The 21,273-nt window shown below is 48.9% G+C and overlaps 10 protein-coding genes across 10 annotated transcripts; 6 read left to right on the forward strand and 4 right to left on the reverse strand.

The window, feature by feature from the left end:
- Positions 1-1,201: 1,201 nt before the first annotated feature.
- F5891DRAFT_1196562 (uncharacterized protein) lies at positions 1,202-1,670 on the forward strand (the record flags this gene model as incomplete). Its single annotated transcript, XM_041368324.1, has 2 exons — positions 1,202-1,498; positions 1,554-1,670. 2 exons carry the CDS (start codon positions 1,202-1,204, stop codon positions 1,668-1,670), a joined length of 414 nt encoding a protein of 137 aa, XP_041218906.1.
- Positions 1,671-2,359: 689 nt separating this feature from the next.
- F5891DRAFT_1207700 (SMCs flexible hinge) lies at positions 2,360-3,946 on the forward strand (the record flags this gene model as incomplete). Its single annotated transcript, XM_041369080.1, has 8 exons — positions 2,360-2,489; positions 2,542-2,675; positions 2,754-2,970; positions 3,024-3,122; positions 3,169-3,308; positions 3,396-3,557; positions 3,610-3,711; positions 3,767-3,946. The coding sequence occupies 8 exons, from the start codon at positions 2,360-2,362 to the stop codon at positions 3,845-3,847; spliced, it is 1,065 nt and encodes a 354-aa protein (XP_041218907.1). The 3' UTR covers positions 3,848-3,946.
- Positions 3,947-4,016: 70 nt separating this feature from the next.
- On the forward strand, positions 4,017-5,978 carry F5891DRAFT_1207703 (uncharacterized protein; the record flags this gene model as incomplete). The annotated part of the gene is made up of 4 exons (XM_041369081.1): positions 4,017-4,082; positions 4,131-4,238; positions 4,459-5,118; positions 5,175-5,978. 4 exons carry the CDS (start codon positions 4,017-4,019, stop codon positions 5,976-5,978), a joined length of 1,638 nt encoding a protein of 545 aa, XP_041218908.1.
- Positions 5,979-7,483: 1,505 nt separating this feature from the next.
- F5891DRAFT_985993 (uncharacterized protein) lies at positions 7,484-8,392 on the reverse strand (the record flags this gene model as incomplete). Its single annotated transcript, XM_041377681.1, has 4 exons — positions 7,484-7,705; positions 7,802-7,865; positions 7,952-8,052; positions 8,387-8,392. The coding sequence occupies 4 exons, from the start codon at positions 8,390-8,392 to the stop codon at positions 7,484-7,486; spliced, it is 393 nt and encodes a 130-aa protein (XP_041218909.1).
- A 1,094-nt stretch (positions 8,393-9,486) lies between these two features.
- Positions 9,487-10,200, forward strand: F5891DRAFT_1196566 (uncharacterized protein; the record flags this gene model as incomplete). The annotated part of the gene is made up of 2 exons (XM_041368325.1): positions 9,487-9,864; positions 10,150-10,200. 2 exons carry the CDS (start codon positions 9,487-9,489, stop codon positions 10,198-10,200), a joined length of 429 nt encoding a protein of 142 aa, XP_041218910.1.
- A 146-nt stretch (positions 10,201-10,346) lies between these two features.
- F5891DRAFT_1207705 (uncharacterized protein) lies at positions 10,347-11,049 on the reverse strand (the record flags this gene model as incomplete). Its single annotated transcript, XM_041369082.1, has 2 exons — positions 10,705-11,049; positions 10,347-10,635 (listed from the first exon to the last, which is right to left on the reverse strand). The coding sequence occupies exons 1-2, from the start codon at positions 11,043-11,045 to the stop codon at positions 10,347-10,349; spliced, it is 630 nt and encodes a 209-aa protein (XP_041218911.1). The 5' UTR covers positions 11,046-11,049.
- A 2,522-nt stretch (positions 11,050-13,571) lies between these two features.
- F5891DRAFT_963167 (uncharacterized protein) lies at positions 13,572-14,851 on the reverse strand (the record flags this gene model as incomplete). Its single annotated transcript, XM_041375972.1, has 2 exons — positions 13,572-13,949; positions 14,036-14,851. 2 exons carry the CDS (start codon positions 14,849-14,851, stop codon positions 13,572-13,574), a joined length of 1,194 nt encoding a protein of 397 aa, XP_041218912.1.
- Positions 14,852-15,076: 225 nt separating this feature from the next.
- F5891DRAFT_1196569 (uncharacterized protein) lies at positions 15,077-17,119 on the reverse strand (the record flags this gene model as incomplete). The annotated part of the gene is made up of 12 exons (XM_041368326.1): positions 15,077-15,245; positions 15,294-15,367; positions 15,421-15,591; positions 15,646-15,962; positions 16,017-16,067; positions 16,117-16,206; positions 16,257-16,345; positions 16,414-16,438; positions 16,492-16,744; positions 16,797-16,869; positions 16,918-16,971; positions 17,031-17,119. The coding sequence occupies 12 exons, from the start codon at positions 17,117-17,119 to the stop codon at positions 15,077-15,079; spliced, it is 1,455 nt and encodes a 484-aa protein (XP_041218913.1).
- Positions 17,120-18,048: 929 nt separating this feature from the next.
- On the forward strand, positions 18,049-18,782 carry F5891DRAFT_1207713 (uncharacterized protein; the record flags this gene model as incomplete). Its single annotated transcript, XM_041369083.1, has 2 exons — positions 18,049-18,069; positions 18,118-18,782. The coding sequence occupies 2 exons, from the start codon at positions 18,049-18,051 to the stop codon at positions 18,481-18,483; spliced, it is 387 nt and encodes a 128-aa protein (XP_041218914.1). The 3' UTR covers positions 18,484-18,782.
- Positions 18,783-19,922: 1,140 nt separating this feature from the next.
- On the forward strand, positions 19,923-21,080 carry F5891DRAFT_985998 (uncharacterized protein; the record flags this gene model as incomplete). Its single annotated transcript, XM_041377682.1, has 3 exons — positions 19,923-20,228; positions 20,286-20,707; positions 20,765-21,080. 3 exons carry the CDS (start codon positions 19,923-19,925, stop codon positions 21,078-21,080), a joined length of 1,044 nt encoding a protein of 347 aa, XP_041218915.1.
- Between the last annotated feature and the right edge of the window lie 193 nt (positions 21,081-21,273).

Raw genomic sequence — 21,273 nt, forward strand, 5'->3', positions numbered from 1 at the left:
AGGCAGGCTCCGAGGGGGATGATCAAACTTTCCACATCATGGACTTCACGTTGATTGATGTGAGCGTTCGTTACATACTCACTTTAGTACCGACCTTTAGTGCATATCCTTTGGGCTTAATAGTGCATCGCGGACTCGTACACTCAGATTCATTACATACTAATACTCACGCTATAGATAGTAACGACCTTCAGTATTCATGTCCTTTGTCCGAATAACAGAGAGACGGATGTCCTACGTATGTGACATCTTGCACTATCACAACATTGGTATAAGTACTACGAGGAGATCAAATACCCGATGGACTTTCGCACTATGACCCAGCGTTTAAACGAGGGCAAGTACTCAACGTTCACCCTTCGTACTCCCGTCAATCATTGTGATGGCTCGACAAAGCGACTGGGACCGCGCCCTTCAGAATGCAATCAAGGTGAGTCATAAGTGCTGATCTGGCTTAATTACAGAAGACCAACTCGACAATAACATAGTCCATCAGCATTCAGCCATCATTGACAGACTACATCTTCAAGGGTATTGCCCTCTTGGAAAGGCCGTGTTGCGTATGCAAGGGCAGCGTTTGATGTCGCATCAACTTGAATGTATACGGACCAATATTTTGAAACCCTTCATTTCCTCCACTTATCAAGGTATGTTACATATACCTCACATACTCTCCGCTTCATCGCGTATTTCAGGCCATCGCCCCCTTCAATGCAGACCAATATGACGAGGCAGAATCACTTCTTAAAGAACTTGTTACCGGTTGTCTGGATGCCGATACTCTCGCATGCCACTACTATCTGAAGTGGCATCCTTGGTTGAGTACCTTTTCCTCTGCCTTGAATGTATCTACAATTTCTGGAGAGCTTGAAATTAGAACGCTGCAAAGCCTGTGCATAGCTAGCAATAAAACGAGATTGTCTTTGCAACGCATACTTCACGTCGCACGCAACTAGTTATTCTAGTACCGGAAGATGTTAACGTGCGTGACAATTACTTGCTGCACCGAGATACTGATTGCACGGGGCATATGATAGGATGGATACCCACCGGATCACATCGATATTATATTCACTTTCTGGACTTCTTACTCTCCACCGGGGCGTCAAACTCCCTTTTTAAGTCTCGGTGTTGGTATGCCTTGGATCGGAGTAGGGACGAGGAACCGCGTACACCCATCATTATCTCCTCTCACAGATAAATGGACAGCCAAACACCCTCTGCACCTCACCTCAAATACTTCCTCTACTCCTTCTCCCTCCTCGCCATCCCATACACCACCCGCCTCACTAGCTGGTTCAGAAGCGCACCAACATATGGCCGAAACCAATTATTCACGACTGGCCTTGTGGTTCTTCTCTACAACGTGTGTTATCTCACTCTTAGCCCAGGGTTCGAGATTCCTTTGGCGCAGGCGGGTGATGGATTGAGTAGTTTGTGGGTTGTGGGTTGCAGCGGAAAGCTTGGCGGCGTTTCGGCGCTCTATTCCTGCTTTGTCGTTCATTCATTTTATCATCCGAAGTGCACGTTCTCACGTTGATCTCCCCTTGCAGTCGGTCGCATTCTACTGTCCCGCTACTCTTACCTCCAACCCCTCCCTCAACTTTGCCCAAGTTCTTCAAGCTATTACTGCTAGTCCTGCTCGTGCAGCCAGGAGAGATGGTGGATGATTAGATGGTCGTGGTGATGAACAATTCGCCTCGCAAATTGTGAACGCTTGATCTTTCTCCCTTTTATTTGCGCTGTTGATATGTGGAGTAGGAACATTTGGAGAAGGAGCTCGAAGATGAGAGGGAATGGAACAAGGGCGACATCCCACATCTAGAATTGCTCGAGAAGCATTGCAAGGGGCGCGAAAAGGCTTATGAGGGATGAATGTGTGTTGCTCTTCCTACGCCAATGCTGATGTATCCTATCTTTTCAGGAAGTGAAAGCAGCAGCCGAGGAAGCGGCGAAGGATACGGTGCGGCTGGGACAACCTCATCCCTTACCAAAATCATCGCTGATCCATTGATAGACTGAATGATTTGATCCACCCGTCGAGCTCAAGTCGTGCTGACTGACCGCATCTCCCATCAGTACACAACCCTTGTGATGCTGTCCGGCCCAACTCTCGTGGTGCCCTTCGTGACCCCTCCTGTGGTAATTCTCGCGACCGCCTGCACCCACACGACCACCATTACCATATGCGTCATGCGAGGTCTTTAAGACTGGAAGATTCTCGTGATACAAAGTACTCCCGTTTTCCACAGAGCACCACTTTTTGCAAATTATGCTGTTGCTTTCATTCGACTTCGAGATCCACATCTCTGTTTGGTAACCTCGCGGGCTCAGGTACAAAAACATAAAGCTCGTTTTAATGACTTATGACCCGCTTATTGAGACCGAGGCAAAGGAAAAGTTCGCGGATGTCTATCAGCATTTGCTCCAAGCAGGCGTCAACAGGAATGAATCCGAGCGCGAGGCAAAGCTGAAGAAGACGCTCGCCAGTCTGCAGCGCTGCCCGCCTGGTCAGAGAAAGTCACCGCTCACATTCCATAGGCGTCCGCGGGCGCGTGGTCGACCTCTGTAAACCCACACAGGACAAGTACGAGACAGCTGTATCTGTCATCCTTGGGCGCAATATCGACGCTATCGTCGCGGATGAAGAGAAAACTGCCATCGAATGCATCGACGTGCGTTTCTCTGCCTTCTGTTATTGTCTATCTAAACTAATTTTGAAACATTATAGTATATGCGCACCCAGCGCGCAGGTCAAGCAACTTTCCTCCCCCTCAACACGACCAGCACCAAGCCAATCAACGACAAGTTCCGCTCATTTACTAGAGGTGCACCGTCTCGCTGTGGACGTGATCCAGTATGAGCCTGCCATAGAGCGCGCGATGCTCCATGCGTGTGGGAATGCACTCGTGTGTGACACGATGGATGTGGTGAGGTACGTGTGCTGGGAGCGGGGGCAGGAGGTGAGAGGTAGGTTGGCATTCATTTGCGGGAAGTTGGATGCCATGCTAACATTTGGGCAGCCGTTACATTGGCGGGCACTGTCATCTATAAGAGTGGGCTCATCACCGGTGGGCGCAGTACGCATGGTGGAGGAAAGAAGTGGGAGAAGGACGTGCAAGGTAGGCAGCTCACTGACCGTGGCGCCTCACACTCATTTATATTTAGGCCTTTCCTGTCTTCGTGACAATCTTGTGGCACAGCTTCAGGAATTGGATCACTCGATACCGAGGGGCAAGGCAGACGAAAACGTCATTGCTGAAGTTACACGACTAGAGAGTGCTATAGCTGTTATAAGAGACGATCTGGTACGTTCTTGTGACAGTAGTCGGTGGCATTACCATAATCTCATTGTCTCAGTTCAACGATGTCAAGCGAAAAAGGTATGCGAATAGTTTACTTTGAGCGCCATCCTCATCCCAGTCACCCGATGCGAGTTATTCAACAAGGCATACAACCACATTTCAGATTGTATCGACCAGTTCTATAAAGACCTCACTAAAGGGAAGGCTTCGCCGATGGGAGGCATTGCATATCTTAGTTTACAGGACAGTGAGGTGAGTCTTTCAGTCTGTCAAGTCCAGGCAATTTTACACTTATTGATCACAGGAACCTTATAATGCCGGAATCAAATATCATGCCATGCCACTGATGAAGCAATTCCGTGACATGGAACAACTCTCGGGCGGGGAGAAGACTGTGGCTGCCTTGGTCTTTTCGTCTTCACCCCAAAAACCTTTGTTCTCACGATGTCTCAGGTTGTTAGCCTGCACCGTTCTTTGTCCTTGATGAAGTAGACGCTGCTCTGGACAATACCAACGTTGCTAAGATCGCTAACTATATCTAGAGTCAGGCGGCGTCTGACTCCTTCCGGTGTATCGTCATCAGCTTGAAGGGTTCCTTGTATGAGCGTGGTAATTCCCTTGTTGGAATCTACCGTGACCAAATAGCTCTTACACGCTGACGAATGTGTGCGGGATCAGGCCTTCAAGTTCAGGAACTAAGGATAGCATTCAATGAATGTCGCATCCACATTCACAAACCAAGATTCAGCCATTGACCAATTTCTTCTCTTCATCAAGGTAGGTCAAATTCATCTTACATGCTCTCTGCCTCATTGCGTATTTCAGGTCGTTGCACTCTTCAACGCAGACCAACATGAGGAAGCGGTACCGCTTATCAAAGTTCTGGTTACCGCTTGTCCAAATGTTGATTCTCTCGTGCATCCTGTCATGGAAGTAAGTATCATGTGGTTACGCTTGGTCTTTGATGCTCATCTTTGCAACTCGCACATTAGATATCTGCACGTTCAGCTTGGGGTCAAAGCCTTCAATGGTGCACATTACAATGAAGCTGCTGACCACTTCACTGCCATTGTCAACTCCACTAAATACGCTGACCCATCACGCCCCAATTAATACAGGCTGACCTGGATGGTGACATAGTTGATCCCAACAGATAATCGTCAACGCCACAGGCCCATACAGCGACTCTCTCCTCTCCCTATCCTCTCCCACGCACAAACCCATCGTGCGCGCAAGCTCAGGCGTACACATCGCCCTTCCTTCTTACTACGCCCCTAAAGGCATGGGTCTCCTAGATTCTGCAACAAGCGACGGCCGCGTCGTCTTCTTCCTTCCGTGGGAAGGCGGCGTCGTAGCAGGCACCACTGACGAGCCCTACGACATGCGTGCGCATATCAAACCTCAGGATGAAAAAGACGCGTATCTAAGCGGTGATAACATTCTCCCCCGGGAGTCTGAAGTCCAGTGGTTCATGGATGAGGTGCGTGGGTATCCGAGTGGGGACATCAAAGTGCGCCGCGGGGATGTGCTTTCAGCGTGGTCGGGACTGCGTCCGCTTATCTCATCTGGCGCAGTGGGCAGTACGGAGGGGTTGGTTAGAAGTCATGTAGTCAAGGTTGATGAGGGTGGATTGGTGACCATCGCAGGTGGGAAGTGGACTACCTATCGTGCGATGGCGGAAGAGGCAGTAGATGAAGCGATTGAAGTGTGTCCCGGGCTGAGGGCAAAGGCTCGGAAGTGTCAGACCCAGGAGCTAAGACTTGTTGGAAGCGAAGGGTGGGATCGCAATATGTTCATCGGACTGATTCAACGCGTGAGTATCAGCCCTTTGCCTTCCAATACTACTACTCTTACTGACATGCACTGCAGTACGGCCTCCACCCAGAAGTCGCACAACACCTCTCCTCATCATACGGTTCACAAGCATGGACGCTCCTCTCGTCAACGGCCCAGACGGCCGCTTTGGACCCACACCGCTCTCTCTCCGCCTTGTATCCCTTCACACACTCCGAAATCACATATGCGCTCACGCATGAATACGCACAAAAACCACTCGATGTGCTCCTACGGCGCACACGCCTAGGTTTTGTCGACGCACGCGCAGCACTCGGTGCACTACCAGAAGTTGTACAGGTCATGGGCGATACCCTGGGGTGGGATACGAGACGGAGGAGGGAAGAAACGAGGAAGGCAGAGGAGGTGCTGCGCGGGATGGGTGCGGGTGGACGGATCGAAGTGGGTACAGCTTCGTCGGGAGAAAGCTGGTTACGCATAGGGGAGGTACAGCGGCGTGTGTGTGCACTGTTTGGATTCTGTCCTGCCCTTTTACGCCCGTCTTCGACGGGTGCGGCGATGTACCCACGCGCGTTGTTTCAGCCGGGGGAGATTGAGGTGCTGAGGGAGGTGTTTGGGCGGTATGCGCGTGTGTCTGGCGATTCTGGTTCTGGCTCCGATTCTAAGCCTGGTTTTGGTTTTGGGGCGCAGGATCAGATGAGGATGCCTGTATCGATGATACGAGACGTGCAGTCTGTAGCGGGGCTTGGGTATGCTTACGAGGGCGTGCGGGAGTCGGACTTCCGATACGTCCTAAGGGAGGCGGGGCTTCCTGATTTGCCTGAGGGAAACGGGAAGGCTTTGCCCTCTGGTCTTGAAGTCGACATCGAAAAAGTGTAAGACAATAGATAGGGATAGCCATCTCATTACTGACTACTACGAGTCCGTGTAAGTGCAAAATGCACAAGAGCGTTGCAATAAGATGTAGACAGGTCAGAATGAAAGCAAGGGTGGGCACAAAAGTTTCACGACATCTCTCCTATGATACGTCGACATCCGGCAGAAGCCAAAAAGATCTCGAAAACCCCGCGGCCCGTCCCACACCAGTGAGCTATGTGCCTGATCTCCTTGATAAGATTCTTCTGGTCGATACCGACCTTCGCCAGCATCGTGTCCCTCTTGTTGAAGCTGAACAAGGGGTGTTCATCAGTTTCCAAGGAATGAGAGTGTGGAGGAGTCTGCAGACGCAAAGGGGATCGGGGCCAATCACGCGAGGGGCGTGAGTAAGCTAATTTAGGAACAGGAGGCTCAGGGCTTAGGATGCGTGAGCTCGACGGCGCGACAAATAGTGTCTAGCTGCTTGTTTCTCCCGATGGATAGTACTGATATAGCGAGGGTGGTATGAGTAAGGGCAGGGGGAGATCGGATGCCGAAAAGTAATAGGTATTGGGTGAGACAGTATTCTCCACGTAGTGAGGAATTGGTAACAGGGCCTGGGGGACCAGCTCAATAACATTTGCGCCATTATCACCAGGATTATTCCTATCAGGACCTGTGGGTGATCCTGGAACCGTCAGTTCAAGGACTAATTCCGATGCTGAACGAGCGTGAGGCTCGCAGAACGTGGGCGCAGCGTCAATGTTTGATTGGCGATTCCTTGCGGTGGCGGATGCGTAGATGATCTTTGAGATTTCCGACTCACGTCTCGCGAACGATATCTTGATCCAAGGGCATATACACCAAGTTAAAGAATTTGATGAGGAACCGAGGCGCTAATCGATCGCTAGTTAGAATGAGTTTATAGGAGCACCATTTCGACTCACCTTGTGCTACTAAAACGGAGAAAACAATTGTCGTTCAAAAAATGACATTGGGGAAGAGAATGTCTACCTCGTCTATAAATGCATCTATATTAGAGAAGGTGTTGACTGAAAGGAACGAGTAGACCACGATCCAAAGGACCGTGACAAGGGATGATCCAATGCTGACGACCCAAGCGATAGAGGTCCAGCTAAACTAAGTAATATTTAGCGTCATCAAATCAGCACGACAAAGTGCACTCATTAGTGAGTGTTCACCCCGACATGGGTTCGCTACAAAGATAGCAGCAACCGCAACGGTTGTCCCGAAGTCCGCGTGAAGGCCTGATCGATAGGGTGAACGAAGAAATTTGGCGTGCTAATCCCGGTCAGCTACAAACGAATGATGGGATCGTTTTCCTCACCTTGGAGAACCAAGAGTTGTGTAGATGCTTGAGGATTTCTATGGTGACAATTTAGAGAGGGCAAAGTGCGCCTCTCCCACACTTCATGATGTGCGAGCGGATGCCATTTATTAGCAGGATAATATGCCGTTGTGAGTGTCGACCCAGGTGCGTGGAAGTGAGATAGTACATCCTTGAGGATTCACTCGAGGTGGCGGATGGCACGTTGGAACGGAAGCTTGGTGGCGCTGGCTCTCTCGCCAAGAATAGTCATGAGGACGTAGAAAAGCTCCTCGACCATGCTCAGAAGATGGACGCCCTCATAAGGACAGTTCTCGACTTCACCGCAGAAAAATGACAGGAGGCCGAAACGGTTGAGGATAGAGATAATGATGGTATTGGGATCGAGGATGATGAGAGATGACTGGAGGATGAGCAGGTCTTGGTCGTAGCAGAGCCCACACAGCACAAAATAGCGGTAGTGCAGAAATTAGCCACGGATAGGGAAGCCGTTGCGGACCCATAATCCTGCCCTGATCTGGGCGATCATAACGAGCACCGCGAGGCCATGGCTACTAGACCAGCTGCAATATCGATGAGCTCATTTTACCTGGCAAAGGGAAATCAATTAATACCTTCATCGAAGTTCAAGAGGCGCAAAAACAAGTACCGGACACTAGACACCTCAATCTGCTTCAACAGATCTGCAAGGAGCCAGTGAAGGGAGGGATGGAAGCTGGTCCATCCTTCTAGCACGTTGAAATCGATGATCTGATGAGGCGAGAAAGTGGAAGTGTTAGGTCGAATACACTGATCCACACATCCGTCTCATACTCACGGCGACGCGCTTGTTATGTGTTGATATTGAAGACCTGGAATACCATGACAAACTTGTTGTATGAAGGCTGGGTGACGAGCGATGAGCTGTTGGACAGGCCAGTTGTGGCAGAGATAGCCTAGGACCTTTGGTGGCATGAGCCTCCCGTCCAAGGTTTATTGGACAAATCTGTTCAGTCCCTGTCACACTTTCAGGTCACCTTCTAGAAAGCACAGCATTGGGCGCATCCTTTCAAGCGCCTTCCTCTCGATGTCGTTTACAACTAACCTGCATTGCGTGGGAGGTTATATTATGTAAATCATGTTTACATGTTCGTTTATCTATATTAACATCGGTGTTCGGTGTTGTTCTTGATGCGATTGCGGATGGCACATAGTGCTAGAGTTACGTGCCCGGACCGGGAAACGAAAAAAAAAGCAGGACAATATTCAGCGGCTGAGAAGCGAGTTGAATGTTTCAAGGGTCGCATTAATGTTGACGTGAATGACAGCACGTGCAGAGGGTTTGACGAACCGATTTTTGCCGCTTTGGCATTCTCGACGAAGCAAGAAACTTACATAATTTATGTAATACAACTAACCTCGCAGCCGCCAGCCGTCTGAGAAGTCCACACCTATGGAGCCGTACGCGTCTGACTTCAAAAATATCTGTACACGACATCGATCGCGGTGGCCGTACCGGCAGCCCGCCTGCGATACTATGTGTAAATAGCTGATCCATAAACCAGTTGAATGATGGACATCGATAGACAATGGTTGCACGTTGAACTCAACTTATGACTGTTCAAATTGCTGGCTCATTGGAGTCAGTTGAAACTCTCAGATCGGGCTGGAGCTTTGTTTTGTATACATACGGACAGCCGAGCGCGTAGCGTTAAGTTCAAGCTAAGCTGAGTAAACTGCTAAAGTGCTACGCGAGTATCATAGTTGCGACAAGACAATGTAGACTAGCCTAATCAGTAAAGTTCGGCTCGCTTACTAAACCGAGCGACGAACGGCCTTGTGACTTAGTTTTAGTGCCTCTTAGGCGCCGGACCTAGTAGTAGCTATTCATTCAGAACACTACGGCGATGTACCAGGCCTTTTACAACCCTCAATTAACCTATCCAAATCTTGCGTTTAAGATCCGTGCACACGACGGGACGCCATCATAGGCGATAAACTACTAGTAAGTACGTCAGAATCGGACCATCGGATGTGCAGCGACTGACTTAAAATCTAAAGTGCAGAGGCGGAATGGAAGTCGTCTCCACCGCTCCCCCCCCCCCCCTTCCACTCCTTCTCTCTTAATTTCTCCAGCTGCAGCTGCAGCTGCTGCACGTTCTTGAGCCCGTTCACCGGACGCCCACCGTCCTTACAACTCCCAGAATGGAGTACCCAGACGAGGTCGATGACCTTGTCCAATTCAGACTGGACCAATTCCTCGGCCAATCTCAAGACATTTTCACGCGCGTGCGAGACGATCGTCGGTCAGAGATCGATTTCATCCGTTTCGTATTGGCAGGTAGGATCGGGCCAGAGGCAGACGAGGAAGTCGACCAGTGCCGCATCATCCTGAATGCCCAGCAAGACATTCCCCATGTTCCTCCTCGACCTGAAACCACCATCACTCGCGACATTGACTTTGTCATCGGATTATCACGTTCGTTGCCTTACACAACGGCATTGTCGGTCTGGCCCGTCCCTCCTTTCAAGGAGACTTTGATAAAGGACAACCATCTCAAGAGTCGCGCATACGACCCTGAGGTAAGACACGTTCGATTAAGTGACTGGTAGTTATGGATCCCGACTATATTATTGATTCTCGTGCATCCTGTCATGGAAGTAAGTATCATTTGGCTACGCTTGGTCTTTGATGCTCATCTTTGCAACTCGCACATTAGATATCTGCACGTTCAGCTTGGGGTCATAGCCTTCAATGGTGCACATTACAATGAAGCTGCTGACCACTTCACTGCCATTGTCAACTCCACTACTTACGCTGACCCATCACGCCCCAATTAATACAGGCTGACCTGGATGGTGACATAGTTGATCAGCATCGAGCCCTCATCTCCATGGGCTTTGCCCTCTGGTCTTTAAGTCGACATCGAAAAAGTGTAAGACAATAGATAGGGATAGCCATCTCATCACTGACTACTACGAGTCCGTGTAAGTGCAAAATGCACAAGAGCGTTGCAATAAGATGTAGACAGGTCAGAATGAAAGCAAGGGTGGGCACAAAAGTTTCACGACATCTCTCCTATGATACGTCGACATCCGGCAGAAGCCAAAAAGATCTCGAAAACCCCGCGGCCCGTCCCACACCAGTGAGCTATGTGCCTGATCTCCTTGATAAGATTCTTCTGGTCGATACCGACCTTCGCCAGCATCGTGTCCCTCTTGTTGAAGCTGAACAAGGGGTGTTCATCAGTTTCCAAGGAATGAGAGTGTGGAGGAGTCTGCAGACGCAAAGGGGATCGGGGCCAATCACGCGAGGGGCGTGAGTAAGCTAATTTAGGAACAGGAGGCTCAGGGCTTAGGATGCGTGAGCTCGACGGCGCGACAAATAGTGTCTAGCTGCTTGTTTCTCCCGATGGATAGTACTGATATAGCGAGGGTGGTATGAGTAAGGGCAGGGGGAGATCGGATGCCGAAAAGTAATAGGTATTGGGTGAGACAGTATTCTCCACGTAGTGAGGAATTGGTAACAGGGCCTGTGGGACCAGCTCAATAACATTTGCGCCATTATCTCCAGGATCATTCCTATCAGAACCTGCGGGTGATCCTGGAACCGTCAGTTCAAGGACTAATTCCGATGCTGAACGAGCGTGAGGCTCGCAGAACGTGGGCGCAGCGTCAATGTTTGATTGGCGATTCCTTGCGGTGGCAGATGCTTTGAGATTTCCGACCCACATCTCGCGAACAATATCTTGATCCAAGGGCATATACACCAAGTTAAAGAATTTGATGAGGAACCGAGGCGCTAATCGATCGCTAGTTAGAATGAGTTTATAGGAGCACCATTTCGACTCACCTTGTGCTACTAAAACGGAGAAAACAATTGTCGTTCAAAAAATGACATTGGGGAAAAGAATGTCCACCTCGTCTATAAATGCATCTGTGTTAGAGAAGGTGTTGACTGGAAGGAACGAGTAGACCACGATCCAAAGGACCGTGACAAGGGATGATCCAATGCTGACGACCCAAGTGATAGAGGTCCAGCTAAACTAAGTGATATTTAGCGTTATCAAATCAGCACGACAAAGGATCGATAGGGTGAATGAAGAAGATTGGCGTGCTATTCCCGGTCAGTTACAAACGAACGATGGGATCGTATTCCGCACCTTGGAGAATGCTACAGGGAGTATGAGCAGGCCATTTGCCGTGTGAGGGAGATTTCTGAGACATGAGCGAGCTCACCGGATTAATGCACAAGGAATTCATTCGGTCCGCGAGAGCCAATGAATGCGCGGGAGTCTTTGAGATGCTTCAGGGCCCGGGGAAGCCGTTTGAGTCATTGGTTTGTTTGAACCGTGAGTGACTCGTTTGGTCCGGGAGTGAGCCGTTCTGGGCGTCAGGTCCTTGGTGAGTCATTTGAACTGCAAGTAAGCTATTTTAAACGTGAGGGAGTCGTTCGGGATGTTGGTAAGTAAGTTGAGGCCACTTAACATGCGCGTGAGCCATTTGAGGTGTCGGTAGTTGGTTTGAAGCGCGGGTGAGTCGTTTGAGGCATGGATGGGCCTGCGCTTGACCTGCATTCGAGGCGTAGGTAGTTGGTTTAAGGTGCGGGCGGGCCACTTGACGCGAGTGATTCGTTGAGGCCCGGGAGAATCGTTTGAGGTCTTGGGGATCTATTTGAGGCGCACGTGAGCCACCTGGGGTGCTTGAGGACCAGTTGGAGTTCGCGTGCGCCATTTGAGGCGTAGGAGAGTTGTTGATCAGAAATTGAGGGCTGAGCAACAAGCGGCACAAAAACAAACAGAATAATGGGCGCAAAAAGGGAGGCGGGAAATATGATCAATGGGCTCAACTATGAAAAGGAAGAGAACAATCATCACAATGAGCGCTGAACAACATAAAGCCAGCAAGCCAATGGTGCCATGGCAACAGATAAGCACCTGCGCGCAGAAGCTCATGCCAAGAAAAACAAAGGCGCCAACAAACAGCTAGAAAACTGCACACAACAAAGAACAAAAAGCACGCGCTTGGCACCATCCAAAAGATACGCACTAGAGCACACTCATGCCAAGAAAAAAGGCACTATACAGCACGAGACAAACGAGCACTAAGCAAAAAAAAAATCAGTGAATGAGTATCGTGCAAGCAATCAGATGGGGGACCAAGAGTATCGCGATAATGTTCCAAGTAGGGAAGCAAAGAGATGGTCTGCGATGTTTTACCGAGACCCTGTATAATTTAGTGAGTTATCAAAGTGAAACATCAAAAGTTAGGATACCGTTCAACCCGTTGTGGTGCAACGAGACCATCCAATTCAGTCCTTAAAGTTGATGTCTTCATCGTACCGTTAACGTCTAAAAGTGTGGTTTAGCGTGGCTAGTCATGGGACTGGACGACACGTACAGCTCGGTGACTCCTCAAAGACATAGGGTTGGTCGTCTCCATCCGCAGCGAATCCCCCATCATTCAACAATTCATCATCATCTTCCTTCTCAGACTTGCGATGACCTGCATTCTCGTCGCTTCTCAAAGAATTAGTCGGTAGTTATACAGAAAAAAAACACGAATGACGCACGCTCCCTTCTTTCAACCTCTACCCTTCAATGGCTTCGGCTGCGAGTCCAATAAAGCAGCATATTGCGGATCACGAGTTTTCTACAAGACTCTGAGCAGAATATGATGGGACTGACGTAATATAACGCGCCTTGATATCGATAAAGTGCGTGAAAAGATCCGTCTGACCGAGAAGGTACGAGTATCGTTTAATAGCATCGGTAATCTAAAGCGAGATAAGTGCCGATTTTGATGGAGATGAACTACCAGCGACGGGTCCCTAATCGAACACATGATAGGTTAGAACCGAGGCTGAACATGAGGAGGCAAGGTCATGAACGCGCCTCCTGCTCATCATCGCTGGCGAGCTCATCTTCCTGAGCACTCCCGCCCTCGTCGATGTGGCCCGAGCCAGTGGTTGCGGAGATTGTTGATGTTAATGTTGAAGCTTGAAGCTGTACTGGTATTACGTTCCCGCCTTCGTCCAGGATCTCTTCAGAGGGCGCCTGAGGATCTGCTAGTATGATGAACGATCATAAGATTGAATATAGGTCCTCTTCAAATCCAGGAGACGTGTCTGCGATACACAGTTTCACTATCCAAGAGATGGCGGAATGCCAAAACTGTCATTTTGTTTACTGCTGTCATGTCATGTCATTGGTCAATACGATTGACAGGCCTCGTACGAATACATTATGTCAATTCTAATGTGCTCTAATGTATATTGCAGCTGCATCTGATCATGATGAGGATGTTGATAATAAGGAAATGAGAGCAATAGGTACACCAGTATCACACCGCCTGGCGCTCGAGCTGGACTCGCATTCGGTCCATTTCTGCTTGGCATTCAGCCCTAACCTACAAATCGGTGAGTAAATAGCATAGCATAGCATAACGAATTCTGGAAAGAACCTCACCCGCTCCTCTGCCTTTCGTGCCTCCTCTGCCTTTCGTCCCGCCTCCTCTGCCTTTCGTTCCGCCTCCTCTGCCTTTCGTTCCGCCTCCTCTGCCTTCCGTTCTGCCTTTCGTTCTGCCTCCTCTGCTTTCCGTTCTGCCTTTCGTTCTGCCTCCTCTGCTTTCCGTTCCGCCATCTCTGCTCTCCTCATTGCTTGCTCAATCTCTGTTTGATATCGAGCTTCTTTCATCTGCAACTGTGTAGGAATAAATTAGTGAATGGTACAACTGATTCTACGATGAACCTTACCTGCCATACTCTATCTTCCTCCGCTCTCCTCCTCTCCTGTGCCGCATTCTCGATGTATGCCCACTGGATGTAATACTGCTCACATATTACCTCCACACTGTCTGCCTTCTCTATCTTGAGCCCAAGATAACGAGAGCGCCCCTTGCTCAGCATTATCTCATTACAATCAGGGAAAATCCTTTTAAGGGCCTCCCAGACAGTGTGTGCGTACCAATAGCATTGATACAGGTACAGATTATATGTTGAAGAATGCTTGCTGAGAGCGGACAAGAGCACGGATACTTGAAGTGCTGAAGGGCGAGCAGAGGCGGGGAAGTCGAGGTAACAAAGACGCTTGAACTCGTTATACGTTCTGGATAGATAGGATTCAATAGCAGAACCGTTGTTTGGGGTAGTGAAGATGGAATCGCGAGCGGGTGTTGAAGAAACTGATGGAGAGACTATATATGACGACTGCATACGTCTTGACGAGCCACTATTGTTCTCCGTAGAATCTGTACGTGGTGTTCGGTCTAGAACTAATATTGCGACAGCGTCCCGTTGTGTAGGGTGACGGAAGTGGAGGAGTAAAAATTCATGTTCTTTGCCGTTGGTGCATTTGCAGTACACAAGGCGTTCAAGCTGGCACTGGGAAGAAAGCTCGTTGCCCAAGAGGAGCATCTGCCATTCTCCTACATCGTTTTTACTATCGCCTGAGGTAAACACACCAGGGGCATCAGAAGGAGAATTCATGAGAGGACGGAAAATCGCTGCGATAAAACCACGAATACTGGAACGATTCAAGTTTGTTCCATACTTGAAACCTTTGAAGGACATTGCAAGTTGACAAGGGTTTAAACACGAGGCCAGTGGCCAGCTGCAGCCTGTATATGATGTAATAGGGTTGTAAAGTCGACAACAAAGCTATGATGCAGCGCAACGAGATATAATTTGGCCAGTGCGAGCGATTTTACACCGAGATGGACGAAGAAAAAGGGAAGAAAGTAAAGAAATAACGGGTCCTGTGATGCCCGGAGGGCCGTGACGAATCTACTACGTATATCATTGTGGCCGCATCCGAGCCAGGCCTGGACCATAACTGGCAATTGCCAGTACAAGTAAGAGACACACCACGACGCTGAGCATAACAAAGTTCGAAACTACTAAGAATGTGGAGGGTTTGAAGTTGGCAAAGATGCCTGCGAGAAATCCAAGCATGGCACCTATTACACTGAGAGCAGGTTGATGAGTGACGAGTGATCGTCAAAATTTTACTTACCTCAGTACACAGAAAAAGGTGGGTATGCTTGTAATTACGACCAGCATCATCCTCCTCTTTCGCAGGTAATAACCCTGTTCATTTGGCGATATTGAGCTAATCTTACAGAAAATGAGGTGAACCGAACCGCGAATTCAAGAGAGCCCATCCTCTCGCCAAAGCGTTGCACCATCGTGCCCGCAAAAATGCAGCCGACGCCTACAAGTAGAGAGCACGAGCACAATGTCTGTGCAGTCGTCGATGCGCCCAAACCTGGAATGGTAAAAATCGCAATGTCCATGGCCATCGAGGCACCTGCCTGAGCAGACGGAATGGGGGGGTGGTCTTGTTTGCGACGCTGGGATAGACTTACCAGGGTGATCTGGTTTCTAGCTTGACTGCTAAAGTCGTCGACAAACCGTCGGACTTCTATGCCATTTACAATACCATCAACTGAAGTGTTTCTGATACGTTCGATTGTGATCGGCATACATAAAATCGTAACTGCAGCGCTGCCCACAGCAGAAAGAATTTTATTATTTTTGCGCTTCTCTCTCACCGCATGGGATCGGATGAGGCGAGCTTCAGGTTGGTTGTGGCGGTTCAGGTATTGATGATGGCCTACGTCGTGCTTAATAGCGATGGCGGACAAATCGACGTCGTACGTACGTAGTATGTATAATATCCTGCCTGATAGTTAAGAAATCAGTATACGAGTCGATCGTTTTCTCGAGCCTCACGCACAGCAGAATACGATGCTAGTTTCCTCTAAGAGGCCATTTTCCACAAGCCCTTCTGCATCTTGCTCATCAAGGTACTTTGTTGTCAATGTATGGGTACATACCGATATTGGCCAGCTGTGCGACAATTTGATTCATTTGGTCGAGTGTCCAGAACATTGAGGCAGCTGTCGATTGACTTAAGGTTATTGCTTCTGTTCCTTGCTCAGTGATTTTGGTAGTCGTCGCGGTGCTATAAGCTTACCTCCAAGATAACAGCCGATTTCTCTCCGTAAGCGTCTCACTACTGACGTTTCTATTCGACAACTGTGAGGAAAGAATTCAAAGTGTCTCCTGACAAGTAGCAAGAAATGTTCGGGTCAGATCGTTTCCATTAGGAGACGACCTTCGAGATCACTCACCAATATTGTGCCTCAAGTTCGAGTCCTGCTTCAAACTCATAAAAAAAAAACTAATTGAAAACGGTAAAGCGTACGCACTCTTGTGAGGCCATTTGCTAGGATTGACACCCTCTCGGAAAAGAATGTATCCATTTAGTTCCTCTAACCAGGCAATGATGCGCTGATCGGGGACAACGTAGTAGTATTGGAATCGCTTTTCTCCCATAAACATCGTCGGGTGAACAACGAGTAGCCAACCGTCTTCTTGGGCCGCAGCGCGTGATGCATCAATGAAATTGTTGAGCATCTGTAGATCCTGATAAGTCCTCAGGTTCATGGACGTATATGTTTTCTGAACGTCCAGTCGGTGAGTACATCGTAAAGTCGACACAAGAGCTGCTCACCTTTGTGTGGTTATAGTAATACGTACCTCCCAAGGGATGTATCAACTCCTGCCAATCGCCAAACATCGGGGGCCTGCTGACGGTCGTTAGACCGATACCTACAGAGATAAAGGCGACCGACCTAGGGTCATCAATTTGCTTCTGTTGAACTATATTATCTTCAATTTCATCTTCACTAAAAAATATGAATTATTTGGACTAAGCATTTTACAAATGTAGTATACTGTAACTCACAGCATTAATACTACTTCGACATACCGGGGTAGCTGTGTTGGCCAGATGCCAATACCACGTTCGAGCAGCGTCATCTGTTGTTGAGACATTGAAGTCGCCTACAATACCACAGTCAGAGCGTCAAAAGGTGCATCGTAACTTAGTGAGCATACCTTGCTTCCCCGATATCAATGTCAGTAAGGCTATAGGTAGTTAGTTGTAAAGGCTGCCACTGCGCCACCTAGTAACTTCCCGGTTAGTAAAGAATCGTTTCCACGCTCTTAATTATGTCAGGTTTGCTTATTCGGGAGCACGGGCCGATGTACTAGTAGGCCAAGGATATGCACTAAAGGTCGGTACTAACTTACAAAGTGTGAGTATGTAACGAACGCTCGCATTAATCATTGTAACGTCCATGATGGAAAGTTCAATCATCCTCCTCGGAGCCTGCTTCGTTCTCATCGCTCTGAGAGCGATGAGGAAATGCGCGCAGGGTGACTAGTTTCTTCCGCAACAGTGGATTCATTACGATCGCTGGGCCTCCTTGTTTCCCTGCAGGCTGCAGGAAGCGTCTCTTACTACGTCATCGACATCGCGAGTTTGACGCTTACAATCAGTCGTTCGTTCCGGGCTGGAGCGAGCTCGCAACGACTCGGAAAATCCGCCGATTTCATAGCAGACACGTTGGTCACCCTTTTCGCAGCATCGGGCGCATCCTGTCAAGCGCCTTCTTCTCGATGTCGTTCACAACTAACCTGCATTGCGTGGAAGGTTATATTATGGGTGTACCTCCTTGTGCGTGAGGTCCTGACGACTGTGAAGGCCTCACTTCACCTGCTCCGAGTCGAAGATCCCGACGACGCGGATGAAAACGCCCCACTATACCCGCTCTATATGACGGTGGTGCGCACATTTTTTTCAGCTTGAGGTGAGCGATCAGTACCCTTGTATACCGCCGTGCAACGTTCACATCTTTAAACGATCAGTCCTGATTTATTGAATGATTTGTTAGATGTGAGTTTGATGCTTTTCAGTTGCAATGGCGCGATCATTGCTCATCGTGATGGGCCACACTCCTTTAAGACTTAAAGTTGATATTTTGGTTTAGTTATCTGAGTTGATGCCGACATCGTTCTCTTATCGTCCCACCAGTTATGTTCCGTCCGACGAGGTCCCAACTATTCACGCTGTTGTAACGCAGCGAAAGTTACAACCTGCAGCTCTCGACGACCACATCGACCTTCTTAACCGTGCATTGAAAAAATTACAAGGTATCCAAGCTAGATTGAAGGAGAAACGGGCCATCGTGCAAGAGTCGCTGGAATTCCACGAAACCCTGGCATCTCCAGCATGCTGTTCGCTACCATCAGAGCCACTTGGAGAGAGAGTTCTTCCCCAGACAAATTACGTTGCACCTTCATCGGATGAATGCCCAACGGTCTTGACAAGGGGGTCTGCCGTCACTGGCGAGTAGTTGCCCTGTGCACTCCTCGATTATGGGCGTCCTTAAGGATATCCTTGCTTAGGGTAGACACAACTGGTGGTGACGAGTACAAGCACTGGTTAAAAAAAAGCCAGCAGTGTTCCGCTGTCCATTCGTGTGGTGCATGACGTGGACCTCTCAGATAGGAAAGAGCCTCTTTCCATACAATGGATCCGACCTTTTTTGGGCCGATGTTCTGACCTTTGGTGGCATGAGCCTCCCGTCCAAGGTTTATTGGACAAATCTGTTCAGTCCCTGTCACACTTTCAGGTCACCTTCTAGAAAGCACAGCATTGGGCGCATCCTTTCAAGCGCCTTCCTCTCGATGTCGTTTACAACTAACCTGCATTGCGTGGGAGGTTATATTATGTAAATCATGTTTACATGTTCGTTTATCTATATTAACATCGGTGTTCGGTGTTGTTCTTGATGCGATTGCGGATGGCACATAGTGCTAGAGTTACGTGCCCGGACCGGGAAACGAAAAAAAAAGCAGGACAATATTCAGCGGCTGAGAAGCGAGTTGAATGTTTCAAGGGTCGCATTAATGTTGACGTGAATGACAGCACGTGCAGAGGGTTTGACGAACCGATTTTTGCCGCTTTGGCATTCTCGACGAAGCAAGAAACTTACATAATTTATGTAATACAACTAACCTCGCAGCCGCCAGCCGTCTGAGAAGTCCACACCTATGGAGCCGTACGCGTCTGACTTCAAAAATATCTGTACACGACATCGATCGCGGTGGCCGTACCGGCAGCCCGCCTGCGATACTATGTGTAAATAGCTGATCCATAAACCAGTTGAATGATGGACATCGATAGACAATGGTTGCACGTTGAACTCAACTTATGACTGTTCAAATTGCTGGCTCATTGGAGTCAGTTGAAACTCTCAGATCGGGCTGGAGCTTTGTTTTGTATACATACGGACAGCCGAGCGCGTAGCGTTAAGTTCAAGCTAAGCTGAGTAAACTGCTAAAGTGCTACGCGAGTATCATAGTTGCGACAAGACAATGTAGACTAGCCTAATCAGTAAAGTTCGGCTCGCTTACTAAACCGAGCGACGAACGGCCTTGTGACTTAGTTTTAGTGCCTCTTAGGCGCCGGACCTAGTAGTAGCTATTCATTCAGAACACTACGGCGATGTACCAGGCCTTTTACAACCCTCAATTAACCTATCCAAATCTTGCGTTTAAGATCCGTGCACACGACGGGACGCCATCATAGGCGATAAACTACTAGTAAGTACGTCAGAATCGGACCATCGGATGTGCAGCGACTGACTTAAAATCTAAAGTGCAGAGGCGGAATGGAAGTCGTCTCCACCGCTCCCCCCCCCCTTCCACTCCTTCTCTCTTAATTTCTCCAGCTGCTGCACGTTCTTGAGCCCGTTCACCGGACAACCCACGTCCTTACGATTCTCAAGACATGTTCACGCGTGTGAGAGACGATCGTCGGTCAGAGATCGATTTCATTCGTCTCGTATTGGCAGGTAGGATCGGGCCAGAGGCAGACGAGGAAGTCGACCGGTGCCACATCACCCTGAATGCCCAGCAAGGCATTCCCCGTCTTCCTCCTCGACGTGAAACCACCATCACTCGCGACATTGACTTTGTCATCGGATTATCACGTTCGTTGCCTTACACAACGGCACTGTCGGTCTGGCCCGTCCCTCCTTTCAAGGAGACTTTGATTAAGGATAACCATCTCAAGAGTCGCGCATACGACCCTGAGGTAAGACACGTTCGATTAAGTGACTGGTAATTATGGATCCTGACCATATTGAACCAGGGTGACGAGATCCAAGTCCCCATGCACGAAATTCCCAACGTCCCTTTAGGGAAAGTGGAACAGCGGCACGTCGTCAGGATTTTTTCCCCCAGATTATACACCGCAGCGTCCGAAGACCCGTCTCGGGTCGGATTGTCTCAAGAGGACTTGGCGCTTATATACGACCGCTGCCTTCGTCATACGATGATACAGTATTTACCTGAAACAAGATATAGATGGCCGACCTCTTATAATATCGCCTTGACCCATGCTAGAACATCCACCGGCTCCCTCGCATTCGACACCGTCGACATCGCTTGGCGTGTTTTGGAGCAGCTTGCTGAGATTCGGGCACCGCTGAACAAGACCTTGAACTGGCTGCCTACTATCCTAGAGGACCTCGTCCAGCTCTCCGTCATTGCAATCGACAGCATACTGTGGTGGTAAGAACGCATTTTCATGACATCTTGTTCTGTCCCTCAGCCACTATGTCTTCCCAGGTATTTGGTATACTGTGGTCTCGCTGCCATTCGTTTGGTACTCGTGACTCATTTCCTATATTGTCGTCTCATGCTCGTGAATTTGTCCAGAGCGAATGTCAGGACACTCTCTCTGGATGCTACATTGGCACTCAGTGCTGTATGGATTTACACGCACAACGCTTGCTTCAGCCCTCTTGAAGTGCTCCGAGTCGAAGACCCTGACGACGCGGATGAAGACGCCACACTATGCCCGCTCTATATGACAGCGGTGCGCACACTTCTTCAGTCTGACGAGAGCGATGAGGACGAAGTAGCCTCCGAGGGCAATGATTAAACTTTCCACATCATGGACCTTACATCGATTAATGTGAAAATTCATTACATGTTCACACTTTAGCACCGACCTTTAGTGCATATCCTTTGACCTAGCACATCGCGAAATCATACAATTACATACCAATACTCACGCTATAGTACCTTCAAGCTTCAAGTTCTTACTTATGTAAGTAACTGCTCCAAGTTTGTCT

Source organism: Suillus fuscotomentosus (genome assembly GCF_016647785.1).
Source record: "Suillus fuscotomentosus strain FC203 chromosome Unknown F5891scaffold_102, whole genome shotgun sequence".
Lineage (NCBI taxonomy): Eukaryota > Fungi > Basidiomycota > Agaricomycetes > Boletales > Suillaceae > Suillus > Suillus fuscotomentosus.